The sequence below is a fragment of the Vombatus ursinus genome, unplaced genomic scaffold (assembly GCF_900497805.2).
Source record: "Vombatus ursinus unplaced genomic scaffold, bare-nosed wombat genome assembly UNPS02014818.1, whole genome shotgun sequence".
NCBI lineage: Eukaryota > Metazoa > Chordata > Mammalia > Diprotodontia > Vombatidae > Vombatus > Vombatus ursinus.
Window position 1 is genome coordinate 33,809,600 of NW_020954596.1, and position 20,593 is coordinate 33,830,192.

At 35.9% G+C, this 20,593-nt stretch overlaps 1 protein-coding gene across 1 annotated transcript in view; it reads right to left on the reverse strand.

Annotated features, from left to right (window-relative positions):
- Nucleotides 1–20,593, reverse strand: part of SEPSECS (Sep (O-phosphoserine) tRNA:Sec (selenocysteine) tRNA synthase) — a 70,250-nt gene that overhangs the window by 15,062 nt on the left and 34,595 nt on the right. The window contains exons 6-8 of the mRNA XM_027836502.1: nt 19,486–19,588; nt 14,104–14,233; nt 13,898–13,989 (exon numbers count right to left, since the gene is read on the reverse strand). Of these exons, the coding sequence (XP_027692303.1) occupies nt 13,898–13,989; nt 14,104–14,233; nt 19,486–19,588 (325 nt within the window). The remainder of the gene's footprint in view (nt 1–13,897; nt 13,990–14,103; nt 14,234–19,485; nt 19,589–20,593) is intronic.

Consider the following 20,593-nt stretch of genomic DNA (forward strand, 5'->3'; position numbering starts at 1 on the left):
CAGAGAGCAAGGGATGGGAGCTTATGAACTCCATGTCCTAAGGGGAGGAACTTCCTGTTTATTATACTTGGACAGGATCTAGAGACTGGGACTAGGGACTGTGCCCTGAACCTCATGTCCTTCAGTTTTATTCCACCCTAATCTTACAAGCAGAGCCAGTAGGGTCAAGACACACAGACACAGACACACACACACTTACTTTTCTATACTTGTGTTTGAGATCATAGTGCTTGCCATAATACCACTGGATGTAGACAGCTTAAAAAGTTGATGGACGATTTCCTATGTAACTATAATCACTGTTTGTAGGAACTTCTACTACTACAGCTATCTGAAGACTGGTTAAATAAAGTTGCACCACTGTTTTAATGTTGCAAGCCAAAATGAGGACTACAAATCTAGCTAGTGCTTTAAATATTCCATGACCTTGAGAAATATGGTAGTGTGGAAACAGAGCTGGCTTTAGGTTCAAAAACCTGGGTTTAAAATTACTAGCTGAGTGACCTTGGTTAAGTCCTTTAACTTTGTACTTCAGTTTCCTCATCTGTGAAATAAGGAAAATAAAACCTGTATCACCTTCTTTAAAGGTTTATTGTAAGAATCATATTCTAAAGCATTGTGTAAACTATAGCATACCGTATAAATGTCAATAACTATTATTATTAATAATACGGTTTGAATTATTTTATGTTCCTATAGCAGCACTTCTTTTCCATTCTATTTCATATTGTAGATACCCAGTCCCCCTGAAGTAGTAGCTTATCCTTGGTATAGAACTAGTCCAATGGATGTTAACAGGAACAAATTCTAAAGGAATGTTTACCTGGCCTATTACACTAGTATGCTTTTCTTTGGAAGGAAAAGCTGTTCAAGATAAATATTCTCTTTTAAAGCAAAATAAGGATAATCACTAAGGTTTATTTTTCATTTTGCACAGAGAAATTCAGAAGCAGTTTCTTGTAGCTAAGACTTTTTTTCTAAAAGGCAGACAATTTCAGGCAACTTTCTCCTCAATCAAGTAGATTTCTCCATCAGGAGGGGGACAAGGCAAAGGGGTTCAATTCACACACTGAGTTCCATTCCATCTTATCCTTTTACCCCTTCAAAACAGAAGGATTGAGAAGGAAAGACTTCAAGCTGAGTTCTTGTCTGCCTTTACTGCAAAGAAGATAAAGCCTTTTCTGCAAAGATCTAAGCTTGGATGAAATAACCTCTAAAAATATCATTGCTGCGAATAAGGGCATAGAATAAAAAAATTCCTAAGTTTTCTTTTAACACTCCTTTTTTAGGAGGCAATAATGCCAACAATATAAAAAGGAGCTCTCAGTGATAGTATATAAATAGCTCTAGCTGAGAGCATAATAGCTCTGCCTTAGCTACTCCAGAGCTGAACCAATAAACTATCACTATTAAATTTTCACAGTTCAAGAGCAAGTACATTTAAACAAAAGAGGCCCTTACTTCTGCAACAAACCTAATAAAAAACCAATATTTATAATACATATCTGCAATTATGGTTTATGGAGAATATCCACATTTTCAGTGAAAAGATGCTAGATGAAGTTGTTAAAACCTAAAGTTTTATTTACTTCTAAAGATATAATCCCAAAATAAGCATATTTCATTACTTTTGAAAATTCCAACAAACATCCCTTGATCCCAATATACAAAATATCTAGGATTTTAAGCTAATTAAATTGATAACATATGTAAAATCCTCTATAAACTTTAAACCATTATTTAAAAGTCATCTATTATAATTTCCACTTATTGATATAGGTATTTCTGCTGGTGAAGACAGAAGATTCATGCCTTCTCATCCTGTGATTCTTGTACAAGCTTTTCCTTAGGTTTCCAAAGATTATGTTGCCTAGAACAAAGGTGTCAAACATATAGCCCAATGTGGCCAGCAACATTCCCCAGTGCTGCCCAATCCAGATTAAAATACAATTGGGAAATATTTAACAAAATAAATAAAAATACTGTAGAACACAGACAATGTTAACATGTGGTTTTCTAAGTCACAGCCTCAGGGATCCTTTATGTATGGTTTAGTGGCCTGTTTCTATTTTATTTGACACCAATGCAGTGGAGCATTGATTTTCTCATTTTATATTTAGTCTGGTCCAGCCCCAATGTTCCATTGTTGGGCGCCTCTTTCCCATTAATGGTCACAGTTTTTCTCATGCTCCCCTACACACTGGGGCCTCTTAATAAAACTTTCAATTCCTCTTCCTGCTGCAATCAATCAACAACCTCTCCTTTTTGGTGGTTTGCTTCATCCAGATCCTGGAGATAACTATGTGAGAGATGATGGTCTCCTCAAAGGGTTAATAGTTTTTGTTAATAGTTGTCACAAAGGGCAGCAATTAGGAGATCACAGGCCATCTGGAGAGAGGTAAAGTCAGAAGCCAAATAGTAAGAAGAGTAGGAGAAGAGAAATCAGAGGCACCAGTTGTAGATGGTCTTCTAATTGTATTGTTGAAACACTCCCTTCTGACCTTGTCAAAACTCCCTCAGACCCTGTTTTTAAGCACAGAGCAGAAAGAACAAAAACCTTACAAGACTTCCCGCCTTTTCTTGTCTCTGGGCAAACTTGTGTACTCTGTTGCTGGGGAAGATTTCCATGAATAGATTGTGCCCCCTGAAGCCTAGCCAATGGGATAAGAGGAAGAGGGTTTTGGGAGGAGGAACTCGCGTTAGGATATAAATAAGCCTTGCTTTCTGTAACCAACTCGTACTGATACATGCCATTAGGGCCATGAGCACTGGTACACGTCCTGCCTTACCTGCGCCATTAGGGCGACCAGGGGCGGTACCCTTTCTCATAAGAAAGCAATAAACTCCTTTCTGCTTTCAAGGTAACTAAGTCTTTGTTTTGAATTTGAGTAGTGGTCTCTGTCCCACACAATTATCTACCAGTTTTCCCAAATCATTCTCCCACCTTTCTCAAGGAGTTCAATACCTGACTCAAGTCTTCCTCTATACCTCAAACCACTCTCTTCTACCTAAAGATTTCAATACACATGTTGGTAAACCTCTTAAATATTCTTGGTGCCCTGTTTACCACTTTCCTAAATCCCTATGACCTATACTTTCACCTCATTTCAGTCACACATAAGTCTTATATAGGATATCTTAATTTCGTTACTACCCTTTTCCTCTCTTGCCACAATCTCTTATCTTTCTCCCTACCCTCATTCACCTCAAAACTTTTCTTCAACCTCTCAAAACTCATTATTCTGGCCCTCCCTCCTCTCCTAATCTATTATTGCTTCTCTAGCTTCATTTTTCTCCCTTCAAAATACTGATCTGTAGTTAAACTGGCTCTACTGCAATTTATCCCAAACCTGAACCCAGCATTACTTCCATCATCTCCCTTCCTCTCTCCTGACTTGCTCTTAATCTTTACACAGCCAGGTGGGGAGATAAGACATATATATCTAAAAAGAAGTCTAACAATTATGGTATAGTAGAAAGTGCACTGAATTTAGAGTCATGAGATAAAAGAGCTGTCAGGTTGCAGGACAACTGCTGGACAAAGTAGCAGCACAATCATATGGACTAAATCCACTACAAATCTCAATTAAACCTTCAATTTTGCACAACAATTCTTTTATCCTTCCCTTGGCACCCTACTGCACTTCCCCTGAGGCTTTTCCAAACATCCATTTCTCTTCTCAAACTAGGATTCACATTCCTTCTCTCCACCCCCCCATGACAAAGACCACACCTCATACTTTGCAAAGAATACTGAAGCCACACATCATAAACATGGCATATGCTTATGCTACTCAATTCTAAATTCAAAATCTCTCAACATCATCCCTAATTCTCCTCCTTTGCTCTAGAGTCTTATGGAAAAGTACTGTCCTTCTTGCCAAGGCCAGTTACTCTACTTGTGCCCTTTGTCCCATTCTCTTCTGGCTTCTCTAGGAGCCTGCCCCTTTAATCATCCCGTTTTTTTTTTTTTCCTAATCTTCCATTAACTGGCTCTTTCCCTACTGCCTTCAAGCATGCCCAGATCGCCTTCAGACTCAAAAAGCATTCATTTGATCCTGCCATCCCCTCTAGCTATCAACCTATAGTCATCCTTTCACAACCAAACTCCTAGAAAAAATTCATTGTCTCTAATTCCTCACTACCCACTTGTTTTAAACACTCTGCAATCTGGTTTCCAAACTCATCACTCAAATTAAACTTCTCCCTCCAAGATTACCAATGATCTTTTGACAAATTCTGACAAATCCAATGATCTTTTTTCAGTCTTCATCCTTCTTGAACGTTCTGTAATATTTGAAACTATTGACCATTCCCTTCTTATGAATAGTCTTTATCCTAGATTTTAATGACATTGCTCTGTCATGACTAATCCTGCAAGTTCTTGGTATTTTCTATTTAAGTTATCACAAAAACACTACTATTGTTATGTTTTAGTTCTTCCAGTAGGATGCTGTTCTGCTAACCAATGAACAATGATCTTGCATTTAGAAAATCAATACTTAAGGCTAATGTTTAAGATGACCTAAAAACTATTATTCTTTATGTCTTCTTTCCCCATTTTACAATATTCCACTACCATTATAGAAGAGGAAGGAGTCACACAGGACTAGGGACCACTTTTAATATTTCTTTGATTCACAGGTTGACAAGGCCTAAGAATTCAATACCTATCTGCCAACCTACAGTGATAAGCCTCTCCATTCTTAGCAGGGTTGGCCCTCACCCTGTATCACTGGGATCATATTCAAAGCATTAGCAACATTGTAGAATCTTCTACAGATTATACTCACTATAGCCAAGCACTGGGGTAGGCCTTTGTGGAGCTACTAATATCAGTATTTCACCAATTAGATGGCAACACCACTGCTGATATGGGCATGTAATACAAACTAGTGCAACTACTGAGCTAAAATGAGCAAAACTCATGAAGCTCTAAGTACAGAATCAGAGAGTTTATAGACATAGAGGTAATTCTTATGGTCTATGAGGATGACAGGGAAATTCCAATGTAAGAGCACCTAAGCTTTCAGAATCAAAAGGGTACTACAAAAGATCAATAAATTGATAGATAGGAACCACAATTCCCAGGTACATGGTTCTATAGGTGAATAATGGCTGGTTACCCACAACCTTAATTTATTCCTCATGAAATATTTTCAGCTCCATTGATATGGATATTTCCCCATAAAATATAACCAATCTGACTTATTAGAATGTAAATTTCATGGAAGTGGAGTCAAGATGGTGAAGTAAAGGCAGTGACTCGCCTGAACTCTCCCAAACTCCTCTCCAAACAACTTTAAATAATACCTCAAAATGGATTCTGAAGCAGAACCAACAAAAGGATGGGGTGAAACAATTTTCCAGTCTAAGACAACTTAGAATTTTGGCAGGAAAGGTCTATTTCACTGGGGTGACAGCAGAGCACAGTTCAGTGCAGGCTGTGCCCCAGTAAGCCAGCAGAGGTCTTGGGGGTAACTTAGACAGCAGTTTATGGAACTCTCAGTGCACAGATAGTAAGGGAGTTGTACAACTGGTCAGAAGGAAATTACAAGGAACCCTTTACAGGACTCTGTAAAGGTTCCATGGTTCCAAGTCAGAGTCACAGGCAAGAAGGAGGAGCACTAGCACATGAGAGGTCATGACCCTTTAAAAGGTAAAAGGGCCCTGGTCACAGTTCCAGGGTAGAGAAGAGTGGCCACTAACAGACCAGAGAACAGGTCAGGAGAGCAGTGACCACACCTCTCAGATCACACTACCTTGGAAGAAAAGAAAACTTACCGACCCCCAGAATGAGCTTCTGAAAAAAGCTGCATAAAAAATCTGAAGCTTGAGACAGTGGCCCCTCCAATCCGGGAGCAGAACCCAACTTTAACATAAAGTTAAAAGTCAAGAAATAGGCTGAAAAGTGAGCAAACAACAAAAAAAAAAGAACTGGACCACAGAAAGCTGCTATGGTGACAGGGAAAATATAAACGCAAACTCAGAAGAAGAGAACAAAATCAAAACAGCTGCATCCAAAGCCTCAAAGACAAATATGAATTGATCCAAGGCCCAAAAAGAATTCCTGGAAGAGCTCAAAAAGGAGTTGTTTTTTTTTTAATTTATTTTTAGTTTTGAACATTCACTTTTATAAAATTTTGAGTTCTAAATTTTGCCCCCCCAAGACGGCATGCAATCTGATATAGGCCACACATGTCATATTAAACATATTTCCACATTAGTCATGTTGTGAAAGAAGAATCATAACAAAAGAGAAAAACCACGAGAAAGGAAAAAAAGAGAGAGAGACAAAATAGTATGCTTCAATCTTCATTCAGACTCCATAGTTCTTTCTCTGGATGCAGATAGCATTTTCCATCATGAGTCTTCAAAAAGGATTTAAAAAATCAAATAAGAGAGGTAGAGGAAAAATCAGAAAAAGTCATTATGCAAGAAAGACTGAACAGCTTGATAAAAGGAGGCACAAAAAAATACTGAATAACACCTTTAAAAAGAGAATAGGTCAAATGGTAAAAGAAGCAAAAAAAAAAAAAAATCCACTGAAGTGAAGAACTCCTTAAACAGCAGAATTGGACAAATGGAAAAGAAAGTGCAAGAGCTCATTGAAGAAAATAATTCCTTAAAAATTAGGAATGGGCAAGTAGAAGCCAATGACTCCATGAGACTTCAAGAAACAATAAACAAAATCAAAAGAATGAAAAACTAGAAGAAAATGTGAAATATCTCACTGGACAAACAACTGACCTGGAAAACAGATCCAGGAGAGATCATTTAAGAATTATTGGACTACCTGAAAGCCATGATCAAAAAAAAAGAAGCTAGACATCATCTTTCAAGAAACTATCAAGGGAAATTGTCCTGATATCCTAGAATCAGAGGGTAAAACAGAAACTAAAAGAATCCACTGATCATTTCCTGAAAGAGATCTCAAAATGAAAACTCCCAGGAATATTATAATCAAATTCCAGAGCTCCTACGTCAAGGAAAAAATACTGAAAGCAGCCAAAAAAACCCCAGTTCAAATATCATGGAGCCACAATCAGGATAAATAAGACTTAGCAGCTTCTACATTAAAAAAATCAGAGGGCTTGGAATATGACATTCCAGACAGCAAAGAGGCTAGGATTATAACTCAGAATCACTTACCCAGAAAAACTGAATATAATCCTTCAGTGGAAAAAATGTACATTTAATGAAATAGAGGACTTTCAAGCATTCCTGATGAAAAGACCAGAGCTGACTAGAAAACATAACTTTCAAATACGAGACTCAAGAGAAGCATAAAAAAATAAACAGGAAAGAGAAATCATAAGGGATTCAATAAAGTTAAGCTGTTTACATTCCTACATGAGAAGGTAACACTTGTAACTTCTAAAAACTTTCTCACTATTAGGGCAGTTAAATGGGAGTATACGTATACATAGCGCACGTGTATGAGTTGACTCTGATGGAATGATATCTAAAAAAAATAAAATTAATATGAAAAAGGAAGATGCATTGGGAGAAGAGAGAAGGGAGAGGTAGAATAAGGTAGTTTATCTCAGAAAAAAAGAGGCAGGAAAGAGCTTTTAGAGTGGAGGAGAACTGGGGGGAGGGGGCACGGTGGCAGACAATTCTTGAACCTTACTCTCATCAGAATGGGCTCAAAGAAAATAGACATTCAATTGGATATAGAAATCTCTATTATTTTACCTTCAGGAAAGCAGAAGGGGAAGGCAATAAGAGAAGAGGGAGGGGCCGACAGAAGGAAGGGTGGAGTAGGGGAGGCAATGGTCAGAAGCAAAACATTTTTTGAGAAAGAGAAAAAGAATAGGATGGAGGGAAATTCACAATTAGTAATTTTATTAATTATGGAAAAATTTTTACAAGTTTCTCTGACAAAGGCCTCATTTCTCAAATATATAGAGAACTGAGTCAAATTTATAAGAATACAAGTTATTTTCCAATAGATAAATGGTCAAAAGATATGAAAGGCAGTTTTCAGATGAAGAATCAAAGCTATCTACAATCATATGAAAAAATATTCTAAATCATTACAGATTAGAGAAATAAATTAAAACAACTCTGAGGTACCACTTCACATGTATCAGATTAGTTAATATGACAGAAGGGGAAAATGACAAATGCTGGAAGAGATGTGGGAAAATTGGGACACTAAAGCACTGGTGGTGGAATTGTAAACTGACTGAACCATTCTGGAGAGCAATTTGGAACTATGCTCAAAGTGCTATAAAACCATGCATATCTTTTGACCCAGCAAATACCACTATTAGTTCTGTATCCCAAAGAAATAAAAAACAAAAAGGAAAAGGATCTATATATACAAAAATATTTATAGCAGCTCCTTTTGTGGTGGCAAAGAATTGGACTTTGAGGGGATGCCCATCAATTGGCTTAAAGGCTGAACAAGATATGGTATATGATTGTGATGGAATATTACTGTGCTTAAGAAATGAAGACCAGGGGGCAGCTAGGTGGCGCAGGGATAGAGCACCAGCCCTGAAGTCAGAAAGACCTAAGTTCAAATCCAGCCTCAGACCAACCACTTGACTTACTAGCTGTGTGACCCTGGGCAAGTCACTTAACCCCATTGTCTTAAAAAGAAAAAAAGTGAAGACCAGGATGCTTTCAGAAAAACCTGGAACTGATGCAATGTGAAGTTCATGATTACATGAACTGATGCAAAGTGAAGTGAGCAAAACCAGGAATAAACAATGATAGCAATACTGCATGATGAACAACTGTGAATGACTTTGCTGTTCTCAGCAATACAATGATCCAAGACAACTCTGAAGGACTTATGATGAAAAATGCTATCCACCTCCAGAGAAATAACTGATGGGAGCCTGAATGCAGAACAAAGCAAATTTTTTTTACTTTCTTTTTCTTGGGTTTTTTTTGGTCTGTTTTCTTTCAAAACATGACTAATATGGAAATGTTTTGTATTACTGAACATGTATAATCTATATTAAATTGCTTGCCTTCTCAATGAGGTGGGAGGGAAGGAGAAAAGGAGGGAGAGAACTCGGAATTCAAAATTTTTAAAAATGAAAGTTAAAAATTGTCTTTACATGTAATTGTGGGAAATTTTTTAAAATAAAATAACAGTTTTAATTGAATATAAATTTTAAGAATGGAATATGGTAGCAAAATAGAATCTGCTTTGTGGTTAATCATGATTCAAGAGGCATTTATTAAATGCCTACCTACTGTGCTCCAGGGACCATGCTAGATACTGCAGATAAAAAAAATACAAAAACTATAAATAAATACAAAAAAATTAAATAGTCCCTGCTTTCAAGGATACAACAGAGACACAAAGAAGTAAATATAAAATACATACAGAGCAAATACAAACTTCAGCATGGAAGGCAGTGGGATCAGGAAAGACTTCAAAAGTTGGACAAACCAAGTGAGCTGGGAGGGAGTGTCTAAAAGGAATGAAGAGGAAAGTGCATTCCTCATGTTCTATGAAGAACAGACTGCAGAATAGACACAGAAATAAGAAATGAAAAATCCCATACATGGAAAGGTAAGTAGAACAGACTGGCTAGAATGTAGGATTTTGAAAAGGTGTGCTCAGTTTGGAAAGGTAGGCTGGAACCAAATTGTAATTAATGGTATATTTCTATTCTATAAAGCAAGAAATCACTGTATTTGCTAATATGCATTATTTGCCATAGAATTTTATTTTTTTGTGTATTCCTAAATAAAATGTGTACTACAAACAAATACCAACTGCCTTCTTTTGCAGAACGTAAAAGCTAAACTTTATCTTAAATAGTTAATGAGACGGAAGAGTTTTGTGGTTTTGGGGGTGTAAGGGAGTATGGCAAAGGAGTTACTAAAGTCTTCTGTTAATTTGTTAGAGTTAATGAATGAGTAAGTAAAATCCAGTAACTGTTGTTGTCACTTTAATTTCAATACAAGGTATAAAAGAAACAAGTAATACCATCTGAGTATAAAATATCATGGTTCTTTACTATGACAATGAACATGCACATACACAACTCTTAAGAGCTTCTATTTTACCAAGTATGTTTTACAATTAAAAACCAATTATTTAAAATTTTAGAGAAAAGTCACCATGCTAGGGCTATTCTCTGTATTGTACTCCTTTTACTAAACAGAAAATGAGTTAACCAAATCTGAAGGGAAAAATGAAGAGAAAGACAGTAATCACCATCAAGAAATAAATTTAACCCAAAAAATCTTTAATGTCTGAATAACCAAGTTTATAAAATACCTAAATCCTCATCAAAACATAAATTATAAAAGTACACATGAAATTTAGCAAAGCCCACCAAAAGTCACATCAATCAACCACTTTCGAACGTTAAACAGTAAGACTACCAATTTTCTTCCATGAGTACATAGATAAAAGGACAATATTACTCGAATTAAACGGGGCAACCTAAAATATAAACACTCATCTTCACTATCTTGTATTTTCTTCCTAGGCCCAAAATGAAGTATTCCTGAAGAGTTTCTGATAGCTCAGACTGATCAATGCAAATTAACATTCCTAAATGGGGAATAAATAATGAATTGTGCTAATTTTAATGCTTTTATTCCCAAAAGGTATTAATAAATAAAACCTTCCATCTTGATTTTTGTATTCCCCAAGAACTCACCGTATCATCATACTCATTGTTTGCTGGTTGTTTACGGTGTTTTCTCTCCCCAAATAAGACTGCTGCTCCTTTAAGACAAAGACTGTTTTCTATATCCACCACTATATCCAAAGTACAATGACACAAACACAATAGAAACACAATGACTTTTCAAACAAGATTCTTGCTCACACATGAGGAGTTTTTAAGGTAAGTCTCACCACAGCATGGTCAGAGCTCCAAGAAACTTCAGGTCATCTAGCCTAACCCATACTCATAAGAAATCCCCAATATGATATACCTGTTAAGTAGTCAGAACCATTCTTAACACTTACAACTTCTTTCCCACTCCAACCCAGCATATATAATGCCACCACATTTTTCAATACCTCAAAAGACATCTAAAGTGACATCACTGATATGATTATTTCTTCCACTAATGTAGAATGAAACTTCATCTATGCCTTAGTAGATTAAATAATTTCATGAGCTACTATTACCAAAAAATTCAGTCTTTCAGTGCTGAGTCCTCTCCACAGTTAACTAGGCTATAGTACATTGACAGGACCATACTCAAAGTTTTGTCATTTGGTAGGTGAAACCAGAGTTTGTACTGTGCTGGCAGAATTTTCAAGAAGTCAAGGTTCCTTCTATTCCATGAGGAATTAGAGTGACACTTTAAGAGGTTAATCTTCCTAAACCACTGCATATCACTTCCCTATTCAAAAGCCTTCAGTAACTCCCAGCTATGTATAAGAATGACCCAAACCATTTTACTTTGCATTAAGATCCTCTAAAATCTGTCTACAATCTACTTCTCCAAACTCATTCCTTGCTACTACTTGGCTATACAGAACTATCTTACCAGACTGGCCTGCTCACGGTGTCTTGAATACACTCTTCATATTCCTATTTCCAGGACACTGCTTACCTTGTTGCTTCTGCCTAGAAGGACTTTCCTTTCTCTTTTTCTAATGTCAAACCAACTTTTTATGCTACTAAATCTAATAGCAATGCCTCTGTAAAGCATTCGCTGATCACTATTAGTGATTTCTCCTTCTTGCTCTCCTCCTTCCTGTTTTCTAAATTGTGTAACTATTTAGTGTTTATTATGTACCAACGTGACAGTAAAATCACAGAATTCAGGCTGTAAAGGCTTTGGTTTCATCTTATTCAACCCTCTCACTTTATAGAAACTAAAGCCTAAAGAGGTAAAGTTACTTGTTCAAGGTCACATAACTAGTTAATGGCAGAACCAAGATTGGAACTATGGTTTCTTGTCAAGTATACTTTTCACCATACCATAATTATTCATCACCTTTTTGTGTATATGTCTTATCTCCCCAACTAAGCCAGTGAGGACTAAGAGTTTAAATCCTGGTTTCCCTTAATTGGCCCTGAAGGCTAAGTTAGCTCAGTTAAATAAGTACTTATTAATCATTTAGAGTAGAGGTATCAAACACAACATTTCAACAGAACTAGAATTAGATTAAAATGTAATTGGGAAATATTTAACAAAACAAACAAAAAATTTTTTAAAATGACATTTTAAAACCGACCCAATACGTGGCTTGCAGAGATCCTTCTGTAGAGAGGAGTGACCCTGTTTCTATTTGAGTTTGACACCAGTGATTCAGAGGACAAGTTATGGTGAAGTAGACAACTGCCTCAGACACATTGTGAGGGGAACAGAGTTTCATATGTTCAACTGCATTCAAATACATTCCTGAAAAGTCTGTAATGCTTATATACAGTCTTAGTTTCCAAATGAATAACATTCTAAAATTATAAATTATTAAGGAAAATGTTATCTCTAAAACAACTAAATTTCAATCTTTGGGGCTGGAATCCTTTTTTCAACATGGACAGTGTTTTATTCTGACTGTCCTATAAATGAACAAGATTTTCCTTCCCCTATTTCATTATGTCTGAAATTCTTGTGTCTAAAACGTTTAGTGTCTTTTTTTTCGCACTTGTTACTAGGTAAAACTTCTTCAGTTATCTGGCTAGTTGCTAATTATTATAGCATACTCCTTTGGGATACAGTCTCAGAAAAAAAGGGGGGGGACTTTCCAGCGTGACAGACTAATTTTAGGGTCAGCTTCTTGGACTACAAGTATAATTTACAAAAGTTAAATATTCAAACCATCACTCAACACCTAATTTTGGTCTTATTCTGAGTATGAATGCACTAGAAATGTGGCCAAGAACACTTAATATCTTATGTAAACATGAAATTCTATAGTATAGGTAAATTTTCAAGTAAAATATGAAAAAAAAAATTGTTCCTTGCCTTAGTTCAATTCTTTATGTTGGGTTGCTACTGTAGGACAAATATTATAATGTTTACAACTTCTAATAAGTCCATTTATTTTAAGAAATACCAAAAGCAAATATATTCCAGTACACAAAATAATTTAGACAGTATTAATGGAATCCAGTGCCAGTGGACTTGATTTTTAATCCCATATATCTTAAGACATATATAAGTATTGTTATGATAAAATAATTGTTCTTCCATGGGTTAATTCTAAAAATTGGGTGGGGGCAGAGAAGACCAGGTAGAATTAAACACAGAACTCCACACTTAACCCTTATGTTACTGAATATCCGTCATATCCATGGGATGACAGGCTGAGAAGTTACAATGAAAGGAAATTATTTGTTTAGGCAGCTACCTTTACAACCAGCTTCTGAAAGATCCTTCAGACAGGTGATATACTACTCAATCTCCCAGAACTGTTACTCACTAGACCCACCAGAAACTATACCTATTCTCTTGGATTGATTATTAAATAAGTTTTCAGAGACAAAGATAAAACAAAAACTTTAAGGGTTTCTTGCCTTTCCATAACAATAATGAGACCAGCTTTTGCAAGAGCAAATTTGTGGAGTACGGGCAAGTGTCAAATTCGTTCTCTAGCACCTCCCCTCCTAGCTGAATCCTCAAGACCTCAACAGTTCTTCAATCTTACGATAGAAATGTAAATAAAAGTTCTTCAGCATCTTCTTGTGACATAAGAATCTCCACCTTTAAGTAGTATTGATCAGAACTGTAATTAGGCTAATCAGAAGTTGCAGTAGTTGTTTTTTTGGAAATGACCCATATATCCTTGGCACTAAGTATGTGCATTTTCATTGTGTCCAGATCAGAGAAGGCCCCCAAGGCATTGATACTAGTCCCAATCAGCACTCCTAGCTTCTCCCAGACAACAGTCATACACACTAACAACTGGTATTGCAATATATGATATATTTACAATTAAAAACACGTTTACCTTTCTTTCTTTTAAAAGCTTCTTATAGCCATTTGATCCCAGTGATAGTAAGGTAATAACAATATCTAAAGATGGGGAAGCTGAGGCTCTTCCTGAAACAATAAAGAACAGATTATTCTCATAAAAAGACATTGCTCTGGGAAAGAAAAGCTGTCACAGGGGTAAAACAAATGCAATTTCTTCTGAAGGACAATTAGTTTATTTACCTGGATACATCTTGCTGATTTCTTGAATGAAGGAATCACTGAAGCCAGCAATAATAGCACCACCTACTGGAACCATAAAATTTTTGTCCAAGCTCTGAACGAAGGCATCTATTCTACCGACTCGAGCACCCTAAAATCAAATGACGTGAAATAATAGACATTTATTACTATAGGCTACCATCAGATGTACAGTAACTGGAGTAAAGAAATAGCAAGGAATATTATTAAAATAAGTACAAATTAAATGAAGCTAAATAAAAATAGTTTTCTTACAAGCTTAATTCTGCTAGTTAGCAGAATTAAATATCAGTCTTTTTCTTTAAAACCAATTTTAACTTTTAGAGAAATAAAGCAGTACAGAAACATATTTTTAGTCTTAGTACTTTGAGCCATTCATGAAAAATAAATGTTAATATCTATAAATCTGCCACAGTATAGAATCACTTTTTTATCCACTCAACAAAAGTTTACTATCCATCAAGTCAATAGGTATATTTAGCTCTATTTTTCCTGGAATTGTGGGAATACAAAAAGAATAAAAGATTCCTATCCTCAAAGATTCTTCAGTCTAGTTTAGCAAGCAAGTCCATTTCTGGTACTGTGGTCAGCCTGTCCCAAGGTACAAGATGGCATGCCAAATTTGGGGAGTAGCACAGTAGGCCAGTTTGGCTAGAAGGTCGAGTATGTGATTGGGAACAATGAGAAATAAGCTTGGAAAGGCAGTTTGGAGACAGATTGAGAAGAGCCTTAAATGCTATTAAGAAATGACCAATTGAATAATAAAAATTGCAAGTAGGAATTGAACTGCGGCTCAAAGAACTCTAAGATTTGGACTGGCAGGAAGTATAACAAGAGAGTACTCCATTTAGGTGAAATATCATAAAGAAGCAAAAATGAGAATGACACATATAATGCACATAGCATATATAACAGAATAGTAACTTGAGTAGAAGATTCATGCTTTTCCACTTTCTCTGGAAAACCAGAGAAAAGGAGATAAGCACCCCAAGGGGAAAGGTCTCAGAAACAAAGATTGAGGAGACAGCATGGGGCCTGTAGGGTCGAGATAAAAAAAATGAACAACACATGGAAAGTTAAGCCATTCTCACTGGTTAAAGAATCACTGGAACTTAGCTCTGAGTCTTGTGGGCACACATTTACATTATATCACTTCCATCTCTCAGCTGTTATTTAGAATGAATCCTTTTTATTTGGGGGGGGGAGAGGGCCAGGGAAGGCAATCGGGGTAAGTGATTTGCCCAGGGTCACATAGCTAATAAGTGTCTGAAGCTGGAATTGAACTCAGGTCCTCCTGACTGTAGGGCCAGTGTTCTATCCAATGTACCACCTAGCTGCCCCAAATTACTCTTAACATCAGCTAATATTCCAATACACTTCAATATTTATCTCAGTTCAAACAAGAAGTGCAGTGCAATAGAAACTTAGAAATGTTAATTACTCCACACAAACACAGGAATAACTGGTCTCCCAAAGCACACATCTAAGATTTAATAGTTAAGTACCAATAGTATTTTCTACACCTAAAGAAAGCAGCTCTGACCATTGTCTGTAAGATTCAGGATGACTATACAGAATCCAAAGAAGGTCCATAAATTGCTCAAAGCTCCTCGTGAATTGGATTCCTGCTTTACATGAGTACTTTAAACACAAAGTTTTGCTTTAATTATGATGCAAAATAAAACAAGACAAAACTTTATCCATAAGATCAAAGAAACTGAGATTGGTTCTGTTTTGCAAATCCTAAAAGTAATACTTCTCTGTATAATTCCCTATCACATAATTATTTCTGAATTATTTAATTCTATTGCTAATAAACATTTTCAAGTAAAAATTTAAATGGCAATAAGTCCTAGTGAAAACTAGAAAACTTATAAATGGGAAATATGAAATTAAGTCCTAATGCCTAGCCTCTACAACCTGTGCTTCAGTCCCCTCATCTGATAAATGATACTATCTATCAAGTCCTGCTCAGACAGATTTTTCTTTATTTGCATCCACAACTTTCCTATCTGTATTAACAGTTCCCATAAATATGTATTATAATCATATTTTAACCTATAGCTCCATATCTGCTCTTTATAACATTTGGGAAGAATACAGGGACTATACTTGGCTTGTATGGAGAATATGTTTTCTTTTAATGTTATTGCCTTTTGCTTCTCTTCTTCTAGACTGTCCTTCACTTCTATATATTTGCATTCCCAATTCCTTGATCTTTTGTTTGTTTCTTTGGTGAGACTAGCCCCTGCAAATTCAAATTTTTCTATTCTGCCAATTATTTGTATTTTGCCAATAATCCAGGGGCACAGGTCATAAATTCTGCTCTCACAATTCTCATTTCTCTTTTAAATTACTCAGGAACAACGTTATGTCATTCTCTACTAAAAACACATAGGGTTAAAGGGACCTATCTGTACAAGGGCACTTACAGCAGCTCTTTTTGTATTGGCAAAGAATTGGAAATTGAGGGGATATCCATCAATTGAGGAATGGCTGAATAAGTTATGGTATATGACTGTAACAGAATACTACTGTGCTATAAGAAATGAGGAGCGGGATGATTTCAGAAAAACCTGTAAAGACTTAAATGAACTGATGCAGTGAAGTGAGTAGAACCAGAACATCATACAGATGAACAGCAATATTGTATGATGAAGAACTGTGAATGGCTGTAGCAATACAATGATCCAAGAAAATCTCAAGGACTCATGATGAAAAATGCTATCCCCTTCCAGAGAAAGAACTGGTGAAGTGTGAATAAAGACTGAAGCTTACTATTTTTCACTTTCTTTCTCTCTTTTCTTTTCTTTTTTTGGTTCAAGTTTTCTTCCACAAAATGACTAATATGGAAATATGTTTTGCATGAGTCCACATTTATAACCTATATATCAAGTTGCTTACTGTCTCAGGGAGCGGAGAAGAGAGAGAAAAAGAGAAGGAAAGAATTTGGAACTAAAAAAATGTTAAAATCTGTTTTTATATGTAATTAAGGAAAAAAACAAAATACTTTTTAAAAAAGGAAAAAAAAAAGAAAATACAGAAGGGTCCTCTGCCTTCTTCAGATTTGAATCATTTCCCCTTATTTTACAGTATTTGTTCATAAATGCTGAACTCATTTACTAGATCTAAAAACCATTATTTCCCTCAGCTAACATGTCTTTCTTAACTGGTTTATCTTTTATGCTCATGGTTTTTTGAGTTTTTTTCTTCATGAGATCTTCGGTATTTTAGTCTTTTTTCCCCTTATTTTCCCCTATTGCTCACTTTCTGACTCCCTTCCTCCTCTGATGATGGTTTCCCTGGGTCTCCAAGTGTCTCAGTCTCCTCCTATTCATATTTTATTCATATTTTACTAGTCTAGGTCTGTGCTCCAAGTGTTTTTTTTGTAGGGACAGAACTAGTCCTAGCTGGATGCTGGGGCTCTTTCTCTCAGACTTAGTGGAATGGTACACAGCCCTTCACACAGAGTATCCTGCTCTGTTCTCTCAGTTCTCTGGACCAACAATAAAGAACACTGCCACCCTTCTACTATCAGCCTGGACAAATCTCTGCTGTTTGAATTTTTAGAAATTTGGATATCTGCAGATATCTGGACAGAGGCAGGGATCAGAGTATAGAGAGGAGCTCTATTACAAGCCTAGATACATGTTCTGCCCCATTTCCTCTGTTCCTCTGCTCTCCTCCAGAGCTGGATTGCAGCACATCATTATCATCATAGCACTGGCTATCATGACCTCAGCACATTTTTTGGAATTTGGAGCTTGGATCTCCAGACAGTGGAAATGAAGGTTAGTCAGGATATGGGGTTGCCTTCTGTCGTAAACCCATGGACGGGGTTGGTTAGTGCAGCCTTGCTGCTAAGAGCAGTGGAAGAGGGGGTGTTGAGCGTGTACAAGTTCGGTATTATTCATGGAGCTTTTATCTTCTTTGGGTTCTCAGTGATCTAGATCAGAAGTATCAAATATATGTTCCCAGCCCATAGAACAGCTGAGTGCAACTAAAACCAGATTAAAATGTAATTGGGAAATATTTAACAAAATAAATAAAAATAAAATAAAACATAGATACCATTACATTTTAAAACAAAGTTAATATGTGGCCTAATGATATACTTATGTACAGTTTAATGGCCCCTGCTTCTATCTGAGTTTGACACCACTGTCCTAGACTATGAAGAGAGATGAAATTGCTTTGTCTCTGATGCATGATTTGGAGAGTTTGTGAGGAGCAGAGAAAATGTGCAGTCCTCCGTCTTGTTGGTCATATGACCTGGAAGTCCAAATACAGGGAATAAAAGCTACTCTGAGATCAAAAGCCTAACAATCACATGGATCAGAAACAGAGTACTAAAGAAGTACTACAGCCTAACTCTTTAAATCTTTAACATCCTTAGTAAATCACTATTTTTGATTACCCCATGACCCAAGTTGACCAGGAACAAATCCCAGCACTAGCATAATGAAGAAAAAAAGTAACAGACCCATAGAATGTAGTAAAAACAGCTAAGAACACAAGTGTTAAGGTCAGAGTTACATTTTCACAATCTCAGGCTACTAAATATTTCTTAAGATGTCCCAAAAGAAAAAACTGAGACCATACTGTAAAGCAGGAATGGCAAGAAGTAATGTACCCGTAAGCAAAACTTTACACCAGCACTCCCATTCCTTCATCATAAAGATAAATACATGACAATGAACTGCAGACTGAGGTCAACATATTTTAGTTGGGGAAAAATACTGACAGATAATTGAAGGTCTAGAAATAGTTGCTGTTAGGTACCTGAACCTTAGTCCACATCTTGAGGTCATGAGACTGTGAGTAAGAAAGAGTCTGCTGAAAAAATGAAAGAGCCTAAAGGTTACAGAATAGAAGAACTGTGGGGATCATTTATCTCAACCCTTTCCTTTAATAGATGTGGAAACAGACACAGAGAAGTCAAGCATTTTTCAAGGTCATTACAGTTAGTACATGGCAAAGCTACAACATGAGCCAGTCATCTAATTCCATGCTCATTTTCTCTGTGGTAAAATAGGAGTACTCCTCGAGTTGCATTGGGATGGGAGTAAGAAGTAGGAGCACTGGATTTCTCCCCATTCTAAACACATAAAGGAAGACTTGAGCTCGAGGTATCCCTCTTAAAGAATAAAATTTATGCATCTATGTGTTAGCACTTCCTCTTTCTCTATGACCTTATTCTGGCCTCCACACTCTCTAATTCTAGACTTTTCTGAACTGGTATTCTAAGCTTTGGTGAGTAATATGTTAACAGAAGTAGTAGATACATTCAAAAGTACCCTGTTTTTAAAAGATAAACTTTATTATACTTGAAAACTTAATTTTTAATTAAAAACTATTTTTTACCTGTTGTATGAGATGCATACACTTTGAAGATTGTACTCCATATGCATTGTTGACTATATGTGGAATATCATAATTAGCACATATCACAGCCAGTTCTTCCAATCTACAAACATAAAAATATAATTTAGTGACACTCATATGGTATACTGTAAACTTACAGTATTCAAATTATTCTTTGATTTAACAATATTCAGCTTTCATGTTTACTGCAGTAAAGCTTAATGACTGACACAAGTGTCACTCAAATATACTAAAAGCCATTTTATTATTTTACAGCAACAAGCAAAGGGCTTTTCAATTCAAGTAATGATATCAGGTGATAAAAGGCAGCATATATTTAGAAAATTTTACTTTAATTGTCTAATATACTAAAAAAGGTAAGTTCTGACCTGTGTCAAACTAGTGAAGCATTTTTAAATCTCTATTTAATTGTGTATATTGACAAAAAAAAATTAAGAACTGAATTTTTATGACCAAGAAATCAAACTTACCAGTCACAAATTAAAAAAATACTTTACATTTATTTTTCTATGTTGGTGCCAACTTTTAAAAACTTTTTAGATAATTAAGATACTGAGGATACTTTAAAGGAGATGTCCATTCAACTCTAAATCTAAAATATTGTTATTGAGAGTCTGAAAATTTATAGTGAGAATTTGATAACCTATGAAAAAGTTAATGGCTTTAGATCAAAGTCTAATAAGAAGATGCCCCTTCACAGAACTAAAAGCCACTTTTGATATTACTTGTTTGGAACCCTTATTAACTGTATGAACCTAAAACAGGAATTTTTTTTGCTAATGTGAAATATAAAAGAATCTATATTATATTAATGCAGTTTTGGCCAAAATGAATGCAAACACAGTATTTGCTTCCTTGATGTTACTGAAAGGAGGAGTGCAGTTTGACAGAAGTTAATGCATGTAAAGGGAAACAATATGAAGCTAAGACTGGAAATGCAAGATTAAAGAGTGCCTTAAATGTCCGACAAAACAGTGTATAAAATCATTTTGGTTACTGTGTAAATCATTTCTTTTTACAATATGTGGTCTTTCTTAAAAACTTAAAAAATGTATACTACTGCTATATCTGTAACTTTCAAATGACC